Source organism: Dendrobium catenatum, unplaced genomic scaffold (assembly GCF_001605985.2).
Source record: "Dendrobium catenatum unplaced genomic scaffold, ASM160598v2 fragScaff_scaffold_1400, whole genome shotgun sequence".
Lineage (NCBI taxonomy): Eukaryota > Viridiplantae > Streptophyta > Magnoliopsida > Asparagales > Orchidaceae > Dendrobium > Dendrobium catenatum.
Genome location: NW_021319862.1, coordinates 1543839 through 1555616, shown reverse-complemented (window position 1 = coordinate 1555616; position 11778 = coordinate 1543839). Strand labels below are relative to the sequence as shown.

General features: G+C 32.4%; 2 protein-coding genes across 2 annotated transcripts; both read right to left on the bottom strand.

Moving 5' to 3' along the window:
- Positions 1 to 2573: 2573 nt before the first annotated feature.
- LOC110113852 lies at positions 2574 to 6639 on the bottom strand. Its single transcript, XM_020846558.2, has 3 exons — positions 6483 to 6639; positions 6199 to 6340; positions 2574 to 2797 (listed from the first exon to the last, which is right to left on the bottom strand). The coding sequence occupies exons 1-3, from the start codon at positions 6589 to 6591 to the stop codon at positions 2764 to 2766; spliced, it is 285 nt and encodes a 94-aa protein (XP_020702217.1). The 5' UTR covers positions 6592 to 6639; the 3' UTR covers positions 2574 to 2763.
- Positions 6640 to 7194: 555 nt separating this feature from the next.
- Positions 7195 to 7744, bottom strand: LOC110113856 (xyloglucan endotransglucosylase/hydrolase 2-like). Its single transcript, XM_020846563.2, is given in 2 exon segments — positions 7195 to 7392; positions 7478 to 7744. Coding segments are annotated over 2 exon segments (465 nt in total).
- Between the last annotated feature and the right edge of the window lie 4034 nt (positions 7745 to 11778).

The window sequence follows — 11778 nt, the reverse complement described above, 5'->3', positions numbered from 1 at the left end:
GCTGCCACCTCCATAGAAGGCGCACACCGGCGTAATTAATCCCTCGACGAGCCTACCAACAACTAATCCCTCAACGAGCCTACCAACAACTAGGTTTACTTCTACACCCTTGCTTCTTCGCTGAAATATGCTTGTACATGTTTAAGGTTTCTTCAAAAACCAGTTTGTATCTGCATGTTGCGTGTGAACTCATTTTTTATTTCCTAGTTCTCTTGTGTATCAGTTGCTTCCATTTGGGGCTTGGGTGAATACAGAGTTTATTAGTACGGGTTGTCCCAAACCCCTCAATTATCTGTCCTGCTTTGTGCATTTCATCGATTCCCAGTTCTATGCTTAGGGATTGTCTGATTGGATTAAAGGTTGATCTAAAATATTGTAGACATTTTTTTTCCCTACTGTTTGATTTTATGTTGACCGTTGATTTCTTAATTGAAACTCAGGATTCGTTTGGGACAGTTTTCTTAATGATTTTTAAAGCAATTTTTTAGCACAAAAAGTTTATTTTTTGTACTAATAAGCCGCTTTAAGAAGCAGTTAGAAAGCCGTCTCAAACTTGAGGAGCTTTCTTAAGGGGCTGTGGATGGATACTATTGTTTTATCTCGAATAGGCTGTCCTAAATCCCTTGCTTATTCTGATATGATTGTCTTAAATCACTGCTTGTATGAGGGTTATTTGTCAGGGTTTCAAAAATTGATCAAGCTTTTCTGTTTAAGATGTAATGTTTTGTTGGATTTAGGATTTGTTTTGGGGCAAGTTTCTTTATAGTTTTATTTTTCATACAATAATTGATATCAAGCTTGGTTATAAATTTTTTTATTATTTAAAAAAAAATTATAATGGGATGATTTTTTATGATTAAATTTATTAGAACTTAGATGATCATAAAAATTTATGGGCTGACTTGTAAAAAAATACTTTATAATAAGCACAGCACTAGCTTGTCAAAAAAAATATTTTATCAAAAAAAATATTTTATCAACAAAAATATTTATAGAAAATTGCAACAACCTCAAATGTAAAATTTGTGAACTTTATGAAATGGTAGGGGTGTAAAAAAATAATTCAATAGAAAAAATTTGGATTTCAATTGACCAGTGGAATGGGAGGGAGAGGTTTGTGTTCAGAATTTTGACCCGCTTTTTTGTTTCAAATTCTTTTGTTTTTTTAGTATGATTTTTTATCAATTTATTTAAATTTATAGTTAACAAGTATTACATAATAATTACTTTTTTAATTCAAACATGTCATATGGATAAGAGTAAAAAAAAAAAAAGATTATTTCTATTTATTATGCCTGTAAATTTTATCTGAAGGGAGAGTAATTGTAGGAGATCTAGCAGTCAATTTGCTACATTTTCTTCTTTTATTTTCAGATTAAAGTTTCGTTTGGAAAGTTTTTTATCATTGTTTTTTTTTATTTTTTTTCAAGAAATTTTTATGCTAAAAAGTGATAGATAAAACAATTAAAAAATTATAAGATATTAATTTAAAAGATAAATATAAATAGAACAGCAACAGGCGATTGTGGGTTCGAGTCCCACCGGGCGTGTTTGCTATTGTCTTCTTGTCGACAGGAAAAGTACATTTTTTCCTGTTTCTTTTTTTCAAAAATGGAAAATTATAATTTATTTAAAGTTTACAATGTTTGATTACGGTTTGATTTTATTTTTATTTAAGATTTAATTGTAAATTTATTTATGGGATAGTAATTTTCTTTTGTTATATATATTTTTTATTTATAAACACAAAGTTATGCAAGTATGCTTGTTAAAATACTATTCTTTTTTGGTTTTTGAAATTCTCATATTCTAATGACCTTTTTTTTTACCGTTGAACCATGTTTAAAAAATGTGCTTGCATGCTAGCTTATATTGCTAATGTTTAAAAAAATTTCAGCCTGAGCTCTCACTACTCTAAAAAAAAAAGGCATGGTTGTCATGCTAACAATAAGAAATATCCTTGAAGGTAGAGGTATAATTACATTAATACACTCAATAAATAATTGATTATTTATTCATTTAAAATTCATTTATTTATATAGCTAAATAAACAAGAACACATTTTTTTAACTTGATAAATAAATGAACAAACTTGAATGTTGGGGAGTAACTCATTTATTCATCTTTGTATATATACTAGTTTATCATTTAACAAGTAATTTGATAAAATATTTATTTAAGTTTCATTTGAGACGACTTTCTTACTGATTTTTAAAACAACTTTTTATTTCAAATTTTTTAATTTTTTAAATAGAAAGATGCTTTAAAAAATAGTAAGAAAGCAGTCCCAAACGAAACCTTAATCATATACTAATAGCTTATTTGATGCATTGTTTCATATTATTATGGCTTCGTTTAACTACTTCTTAAAGCAACTTTTTAATAAAAAATTAAAAAATTTTAGCAAAAAAGTTACTTTAAGAAGCAATTAAAAAAACTATCTCAAATGAAGCCTATATCAACTCTATTATATTCTACACATTATACAAGTTATTTACAGTTTTTCAAGAAATAAACAAACCAAAAACAAAAAAAACAAAAAATTGCAAATAAAATTAAACCACAAGATTAAAAAAAAAAAAAGTAATGTGAAACCGCTGAAATATGTATTCTTTAATCTTTATACAATATGCACACGCTTGTAGCTGGCAAGGTTGTGAAAGGCGACTCCCGGAAGTGGCTTACAAACTGGAACTAGAATCATATAGTTTAAACAATATAAAGAAATCCTCTTTCAAAGTCTGCATATACGGCTTCAAGCCTTCAAGATTTCTGCTTCGAACCCAATGAGTTGTTTCTACAAAGAATTATAATCCATATAATGCACATTGTAATACACACAATTGAGATTCTTCTCAGAGAATATGATTCAGGCATTAGTAACACCAGCGGCGGAGAATCTAAGCTGAGTTTAGAGTTTGAAAGTCCTCTAGCAGATAGCCTATTTAGCACACAATTGTATACAGAGTAAAACCATAAGCAGCTGATAATGTTCTATTAAGAGTCCTTTAGATGGAATTCTCTAATACGCTACAAGTGATTCACAATAGGAGAGAACCGGATACCAACCAGAATGAGCCGCATCAGCGATACTAAGCCTCGGTACCGAGAGATACCGAGCCGCGGGCTTAGGTATCCGGACGGGTTCCGCTTCCGCACAGAATATTTTTTCCCACAATAGACACTTGTTGTGCTCAGCAATGGGATGGGGCAAGTGAGCTCTGCGTTATGATGAACGCTAAACCTAGTTATGTTGCTTGCCCTACCAGATGCGGTATTACATATATTACACTTGGTCTGCTCAGCTGTAAATGGAGTGAGTGCGCAGATATCCATATTTGAATATTTTCTTAGCTATCCCACCTAATTTTTGGACTTTTGGCTCATGTGATGGGAGGTTTGGTTATAGTTTTCTTCTTTTGTGTTGAGCTATTCTTCAAAAAATGTACCAATTTGGCTAGCTGATCCTTCTGGATCAATGTGTAATCAATTGCTTTTATCGATACAAAATTTGAACTACGGCAATCACTATTCTTTAAAGAAAATTATTGCATAAATACTTTCTGAAGGAGAATTTATAAGCTATATATCAACAGATCTCGCTGAATGTCAGAAATTTTCTAAAGTTATATAGCAAGTAATTATCACAAATCTTGAAGAAAGCAGCTTTAATAGGAACGCTGAAGGTGATGGAATGATACCAACGTTAATTTATATGTCTAATAACCGAAATGTTCTTTCAACTGTACATGATAAAAAGTTATAAACAGACCATTTCAAATATGCTAAAGCATTACCTTATTCAATTCTATGCTAAAGCATTACCTTGATTCTATGATATTGAGATAGATTTTCTATGCTTATGTTTCATTATTTTCTCCCATAACTTTATCATATGACAAATAAGGCTTTGTTTAGGGCAGCTTATGCTTTTATGTTTTTGCAGTCAAAATAATTTAAAACTATTTTATCAACCACAATTTCTATTTAGCTTCTCAAAAATAATTTTCAAAAGCAAGGAGACAATAGGAGAGTTCTCCCAAACAAAAGCCTAAGTTTGATCAGAAAATGGTTACCACAACATTGAACATCTCCAATGTTACTAAGTGAGGCTGAATCTCCAAATCTCACTAGGTATGCAATTTAGACCTCTTGCATCTTATAAATATTCTGTATTTTCAACTCAACTTAATTTTTCTGATAAAATTATACATTAATTACTATTATCTTCCAAAAATATTTATACTTTAAATTTCTCATATAATAATTATTCAAAGTATATTTTCATATTTTCTTGATCCTATCACTTTTTATTGAAAACATTTTTTGCATCATTTTAATGCATCTACCTTGATTACTGTCATTCTATGATGCACCGACACTTCTCCTCAAAGAGGCGTGCAGTGTCCGACACCATGTCCGACACGACACTCGCCCGACACTCCTCCGACACGTGTCGGACACATCGAAAACGTGTCCGATTAAAAAATATTAAATACAAATTGGACACACTTGTCGGACACACGTATCTTAAATATTTTATAATTTTTTTAAATAGAATTTCTTGTATTTGGTGGGATTTAAACTAAATTTCTTATTTCATATCCACAACACCAAATCAACGTCCGCACCTAATACCCAATCATCGAATATTCTCATTTTCATTTCTTTTTGGCAGTGAATGTATGTTCATCTCCTCTCTTGGTGACTGATAAACAGCATCGACGTCTGACTCTCGATGTCCTAATACTAATCATTTTAAGCACAAATTCTAGTTAAATGACTTATTATTTTCAAATTGTTTTTAAAATTATACTTATTTAATTTTTATATACTATTTTTTAAATATAAAAACTATAATACCGTGTCCGTGTCCTATATTTTCAATAACTAACGTGTCCCGTGTCGTGTCGTATCCGTGTTGTCGTGTCCGTGTCTGTGCATCATAGCTTCCATTAGATCTCTTCTCTCTTGCATAAGTTATTTATATCTCTTTTCTTATTCCTTAGTGCTAGTCTTTTATTGGAAGTTATCACTTTTCTTTGAAGCCTATCCTCTTGCAAGACTTCTATTTTCCTGCTCATTGCAAGTTAAAGCAATAGTTAGTTCTCACTCCTTGATTTCAAAGCAAATTTCCAACCTTAATAATCTTTTTATCTCCTCACTACACTTCCAACTCTCTATCCTTATATTATTTATTTCCATGTTCTCCTTAAACTTTTATAGTAACCTTTTGTTTTTTGAATATAACCATCTTATTCCAAACAAGGTTTAGGCAAACTGTATATTTCAATTTATTTCTCTCTTAATAACTATTATCATAAAAGATTAGCAACTTCTCCCATTCAAAATATATCATCTTATCCTTAAGAAACTATTCTTTATTGAGCATTTTTTTGCACTCCTACAACATACATTGATAACTACTACACTATTAGACTATTATGATCAAAATTTCACCTATAACTATTTTAAAATCACATGCTACCATGAAACCAAGGTTTATATCTTTTATCTCTATTATATTTCTCGTTCAACCCACCACAAATCTCTGATAGAACATCCTATTAGAACGTCCACCCTAAATCGCTCAAAATAATTATTTTTTTTTTCTTTCTTAGGTGCACATTATAATATTTTATCCATGTCATTGAAGAATTGATTTCTCAAACTATCTTCTAATCTAGTTTGAGAGTTACAAGTGAAAAAAAATAAAAACTAAAAGTAAATTACACCAATTTTAAGGATCTACAAATAAATTTATGTTCGGAAATAGGGCAATGTGGCTATATCATTCTCACTGCATATACAAAAAACCAAACTTGAATACTATTAAATTTCAGCTCGAGCATATTTAAAACTGTTAAACAAGCTTAATGGGAATTTAAAACTCAAGTAATGTTAAACAGGGCTATACCTAGTTATCTACCAGTTGACCCGTTTACAGCCCTAATATTTCTAAACACAATTACAGAAACGAGATCGGCCATAGATCCATCCTTTCTCACTAGGAAGGAATCAATTATAAATAATCAGTGTGTTGGCCATAAAATGACACAAAAAAGCAGATCAAGTCCCACCACATCTAGCGACTTGAATGAATGAAAAAACTACTGCATAGAAATTTACATTATAATAGACATGGGGAAAACATGAGAGCCCCCATTTTATAAAAAGAACTAGATGTGGAGGACAGACCTGATAGAGGAATTGGAGTTGTAGAAGCGGGAGAAACGATGGCGGTTTGGAGGTTTGGGCTTGACGGGTTTCTTGCGGAGGCCGAAGATTTCCTGCACCAACGGCACGTGAACCAGCACCGTCTTCCACGCCACAAACCAGCCTACAATGAAAAGAAATGAGATAATTAGGGCATAACGAGGCCGTCGAGAGAAGGAATAAGGAATCCGCTGCAAGACTGCGGTTAATCGATCGAGGAGAGGAGCTTTAAAGATTAGGCTGTACAGCCTGAAATCTCTACTTACTAAGGAGGATCAAGGAGAGGATGAAGAGGATCGCGAGAAGAGGTCGGATGAAGAAGATGCTGGCGTTTTCCCACCACCATCGCAATTCGTAGGGATACTCGAATCCCATCTCTGATCGGCCGTTGTCGAATTATGGTCGGGAGAGTAAAATTAAAAAGTTTTTATCAGTTCTATTTATAAAAATTGATAAAAAAGATCAAAAATTCAAAATGATTCTCTCTTTATGAAGAATTAAAATATTCTCTAGGAAATTGATGGTTGAAAATGATCAAACTATTTTGTTCTTTCATAAAAAATTAATAGATCTAAAACGGAATATATGGAGTGTAATTTTAGCTGTAATAGTCCTAGTGAGGGGATTTTAATATTTACTCTTCTACCACCTAAAAGCTCTATCCCTCCTCAAATATAACACTCTGTTTCTCTCCCGTCAGAACCAACCCCAGAAAGTTGTATTTCGCGCAGGAATTTCTTCTCCGATGATACGGCGGTGGCGAGAGGGGGTGCTAGCCTTCGATGATGTGGCGACTGCCGCTCAGCCTTCTCGGGATGTTAGGCATCGGCCTCCTCCAAATCAACGGCCGCTACTTGATAGCATCAAAGCCATACGTCCCCAAAATCCGGGTCCCGTCCACCATGAATCTGCGCATGCATTTCTCAAAGTTCTCATATCAAAGGTAGCATCTAATTAAAAGCGCTAGTTTTTGTTGGCTTAGATAATTTGTTGGGGATTCCAGATAACAGAGTAGGTGTGGAAATCCTTGGTGGGATCGAACCAGAGCTTGAACTGCATCTCCCTATTGTCCTTCCCCTGTGTGAACACGTTGGTGTGCAATTTGTAAGGGTCGCCGCTAAGGTTCCCAAGGAACTTAAAATCGATCTCATCATGTGTTGGCCCCTGAGACGATAACTGCGCGTAGACGAAGCAGTAGACACCATCAGTTCAATGAATTTCGAGCTCTTAATGGAGCTAACAGCATGAGAATGTTACTTACATAGTAGGCGGTGACGGTGCCGGCAGAATTGCCGGGGACGAGCTTGAGCTACATGTCAATCTTGCCGAAGAGATACTCACTCTTGGACTGGAAGCCGAAACCTGAAGCATTGTCGAGAGAAAGAGTCAAAAGCTGCCCGTTATTGAGTATCTTTGCGCGACCATCGCCCCAAGTAATGTCGAAGTCATTGTTGAAGCTTCCTGCGACGGCGAGCGTAGCAACAAGCAAAGCGCACGCAAATATAGGAAGCAGCAGCGAATTGGCCATTGAAGAGCAAGTCATCATGAAGCATCAATTAGAAGGCGGATGAAGTAGATTTGGAGACTGATGCCTAACAGGAGGCCGATGCCTAACGTCCCGAGAAGGCTGAGCGACAGTTGCCACATCATCAAAGGCTAGCACCCCCTCTCACCACCGCCGCATCATCGGAGAAGATATTCCTGCGCAAAATACAGCTTTCGGGGGTTGGTTCTGACAGGAGAGAAACGGTGTGGTATATTTGAGGAGGGATAGAGCTTTTAGGTGGTAGAAGAGTAAATATTAAAGTTTAGGTGTTAGATAAGTAAATAGAGAGGTTTTAAGTGTTACGTATGTAAAAATCCCAAAAAATATTCATTCTCTTTATGAAGAATTAAAATATTCTCTAATTATATTAAAAGAAGATTTTGATCTCATAAGTCTTTAAAAAATAGTCTATAAGAATCAAAATATTCTATGAAGTTGATGGAACAAAATGATATTTTATTATAGTTTATAACTATTTTGATCTTTCATAAAAAGTCATGGATCATTTTGATTCTTTTCTCTAAAAAATTTTAAGAACGATAAGCTTTACAACAACAACATCAAACCTTCCTCACATTACATGGGGTCGGCTAAATGAAATTTTTGCTTTCATTATGTCACGTTAAGAATCAAATTCTTATTTAAATTTAATAAAAATGCAGTTTCTAATATTTTTTAATTAATTTTTTTGTCTACCTCTACTTTATTAACATTTTCATTGTCACATCCTAAGTTCTAGATGAGAAAAATTGAGGGTTGTGTTACCTGGTCAACAGTCAGCATAAAATTCATCGAATAATCATTACGACGATGAGTAAGGGTGGAACCAGCCTCTCTTTTAAGCGTGGACAAAATAAAGTTGTGAATTGTAAATCTTATATATGTAATAGAAAAGTTTTTTTTTTTTAATTTGGACAATTGCATTTATTGAAGGTGGGCAAAATAATTAAAATGTATATTCTTCTAAGAAAAAAAATATATTTTTGAGTGAGCAATTGCCCAACCTGAGCACTTCCTAGTTCCACCCCCTAGATGAGCTTTGATGTCTTTTAAATTTATATTGAGATTACTATTAGTTCTAATAATATTTGATTGCAATAATTTTCATATTATACATATACATATACTAAATTATATGTACATTATTTTAAGAGAAGCACCATATCTTGCCTTCTTAAAACCCTCAATACGCCTCGACTATAAGATGAAGGTGAGGATGTTAGGATGATTGCTATCACGACAAGACATACATGTTCGAACAACAATCGGAATCATGACAAGGCGCTCATGATCGAGCGAAACAAAAGTAATGTGCACGACTAGGAAGTAAACTTAATCGGAAAGTTCAAGTTTAAATTGTCAAGTATGCGGGTACCATGGAGATTGAATCGAAGACTCGAAGATGATCAAGATGTGTTGAAAATGGTTGAGCCCAAGCATGACGAAATCGAGGTCAGCAAATGGATCCACGGAATCCAAGTTGCCGCTTTCAAGTTGAAGCGTGCAAGAAAATGAAAAACTATGCTTAGATAAGGAACAGAGAGAATCAATGCATCCCGTCTAATCGATCGCGCTGGCAAACTTATAAGATTCCAATTTTTGAAATAGTAAAGCTAGAAATCCTAAATTATGAAATTTAATGAATTTTTTATATTTAAAATTCGATGAGTATATTATATTTATATGATTTATATAAAATTAAATATTTTGAGAGCTCAAATTCAGAAATTCTTGAAGGAAATAACTCCGCTCAAAATTTTCATGATAAAGCATGAGATAAGTAAATTATAATAATTATTTAATAATTAATAAATGCATTAATAATTATTGTTGTATAAGCTAAATAAGATCAATAATATTTTATTATTATTAACTATGATGATAAAACATTGAGTGGAAGAAATGATAAATACAAATTAACAATTTAAAAATAATTAGAAATCAATTTGGACTTTCATTAAGAAAGTTGTGGCTTTTAACTAAGATCGCTAGTATTTATTTGTTGTAATTATTAAATCTAAACATGGATAATTAATTAACTAATAATTGGTCAGATTAATTAATATTTAGCCATTTACATTGTTTAATAAGGGATTAGTTAGTAATTCAGTGTAGGTTTTCTAAAATGATGATTGTTGTTGTCAGAGTTGCATTGCATGCCTTACAAACAAATGTTGAAATACACAGCTCACCTTAGTCTGTTGGTTGAGAGCTTAGGCTTCCAATTAAGAGGTCTTGGGTTCGAGTCTCTGTGTATGCGTTGTGTGTGTGAGTTTGCCTTAAATGACCTAAATGTCCAAAAAAAAAACAAATGTTGAAATATAAGAGATGACCGTTGCACGTGGCATATAGTTAAGAATATTATTAAAGTTATAAATATGATGAACATATCGCATATATAGACAAAGTCATTGAAATCAAAGTATGTTATATTTTAGAAGAACTCTAGAGCTCTATATAATGTTAGAGCATAGTTATTTTATTATCATTGGCTAACATCCATCGCCCGACTATAATCACATCCAAATGTCATCACCTTATTGCCATTATTTGAACTATATAAATTAACTACTATCATCTGACTACTTGATTATTGTCTGTAGAACATCGTTGTTTGATTGTCATTTATCTCCCGACTGTTATCATCTAACTATCATTGCCCAGCTTACATTGTCAGACAATGGTCCTCCAACCACCATCACATAACTACGATTCTTTGACCATAGTCACTTGACTAATATCCTTCAACCATTGCCAAGCAACAACGATCATCTGACCATTATCGTCCGCCTACGATCGATCCTTTGACCTCTATTGTCTATCTACCTTCCTCATATCACTGTCTCTTGGTTACAATCTTCTGACCCATAATCTTTTGATAATGATCGCCAAGCTACACCGACGCCTATTTACTTCATCACTTAGCATCACTAGTAATGTCAACCCACACCATTGTTTTATAAGATCAATGTATGCTACCCATACAACCTTTGACTCTCTACATTAGCACTCGGATTTATGCTAGATTTCTTGATCTGTGGCCTTCCCTTCTCAAAGGATTATGGTTAAAGAAACAAGCAAATGATCTCTTAAAAGTAGATTCCATGCCATAGGACTCTATACATTGCTAGTTTACTATATTGAATCAATGCCTTCATTTGAGAAAGGACATCATTTATAGCCGATGATAAACAGTAGCAAAATCATTTTAACTAGGCAAAGCCCATGATTTTTCTATTTTCTGAGTTTTTATGTAAAAACTTTGGTCTCTTGTAATTTTTACATTCCTCTTTTATTTGTGTGTATGCTAAATCTTCATATAAACACTATGACAACAAACTCACTCTAATAGATTAATTTTCTATTATCAATAATTAATTCATTTTTGCCAAATTAGATAAAAAATTTATAAACAAAATTGAGTAAGATTTCAAATTTTAGAAAAAAAAAAATTTTTTTGATCAAATTTTTTGCTAAGTCATTAAATTTATTTTAAAATCAGTACGGTACATACTTTGATTATTTCTTTTATATATTATACTAATGAATTGTTTAATCGTCATAAAAAAAATATAATGAACAAATTTGAAGAAAAAATTAGTTCAATTAACGACCAACTCTCATAAAAAGGACTAAATTCTTAAATTGAATATCTTTTTAAAATTTTGGAGACTCAACATGCAATCGACCAAATTCTTATTTATATGCTTAATGTCAAAATATTTAAAGCACATTAATAATAATTTTTAAATCACAATTAAAAATCACTAACATTATGTTATCAATAATAAAAAATATTTTTATGTATTTTTTGCTTTCTTTTAAATATAAAAATATTATATTATTATATAAATAAATATAGAATTTCAGTTACTAGATATGTAGTTAATTAAAAGGTTAGATCTGGTTTTAAAATTTTGCCCTGGGAAATATGAATGGCCGATGGGAGTTAGCGTTAGGCATTTAAAAAAAGGAACCGGAAACAGATAATGCGAATATAACAATGAGTGTGTGAC

Coding starts and splice junctions, on each gene's coding strand:
- LOC110113852 (XM_020846558.2), bottom strand. CDS start 6,591: ATGGGATTCGAGTATCCCTACGAATTGCGATGGTGGTGGGAAAACGCC. Junction 6,341..6,482: donor CCTCTCCTTGATCCTCCTTA/GTAAGTAGAGAT, acceptor TTTTCATTGTAG/GCTGGTTTGTGGCGTGGAAG. Junction 2,798..6,198: donor AACTCCAATTCCTCTATCAG/GTCTGTCCTCCA, acceptor AATTCTTTGTAG/AAACAACTCATTGGGTTCGA.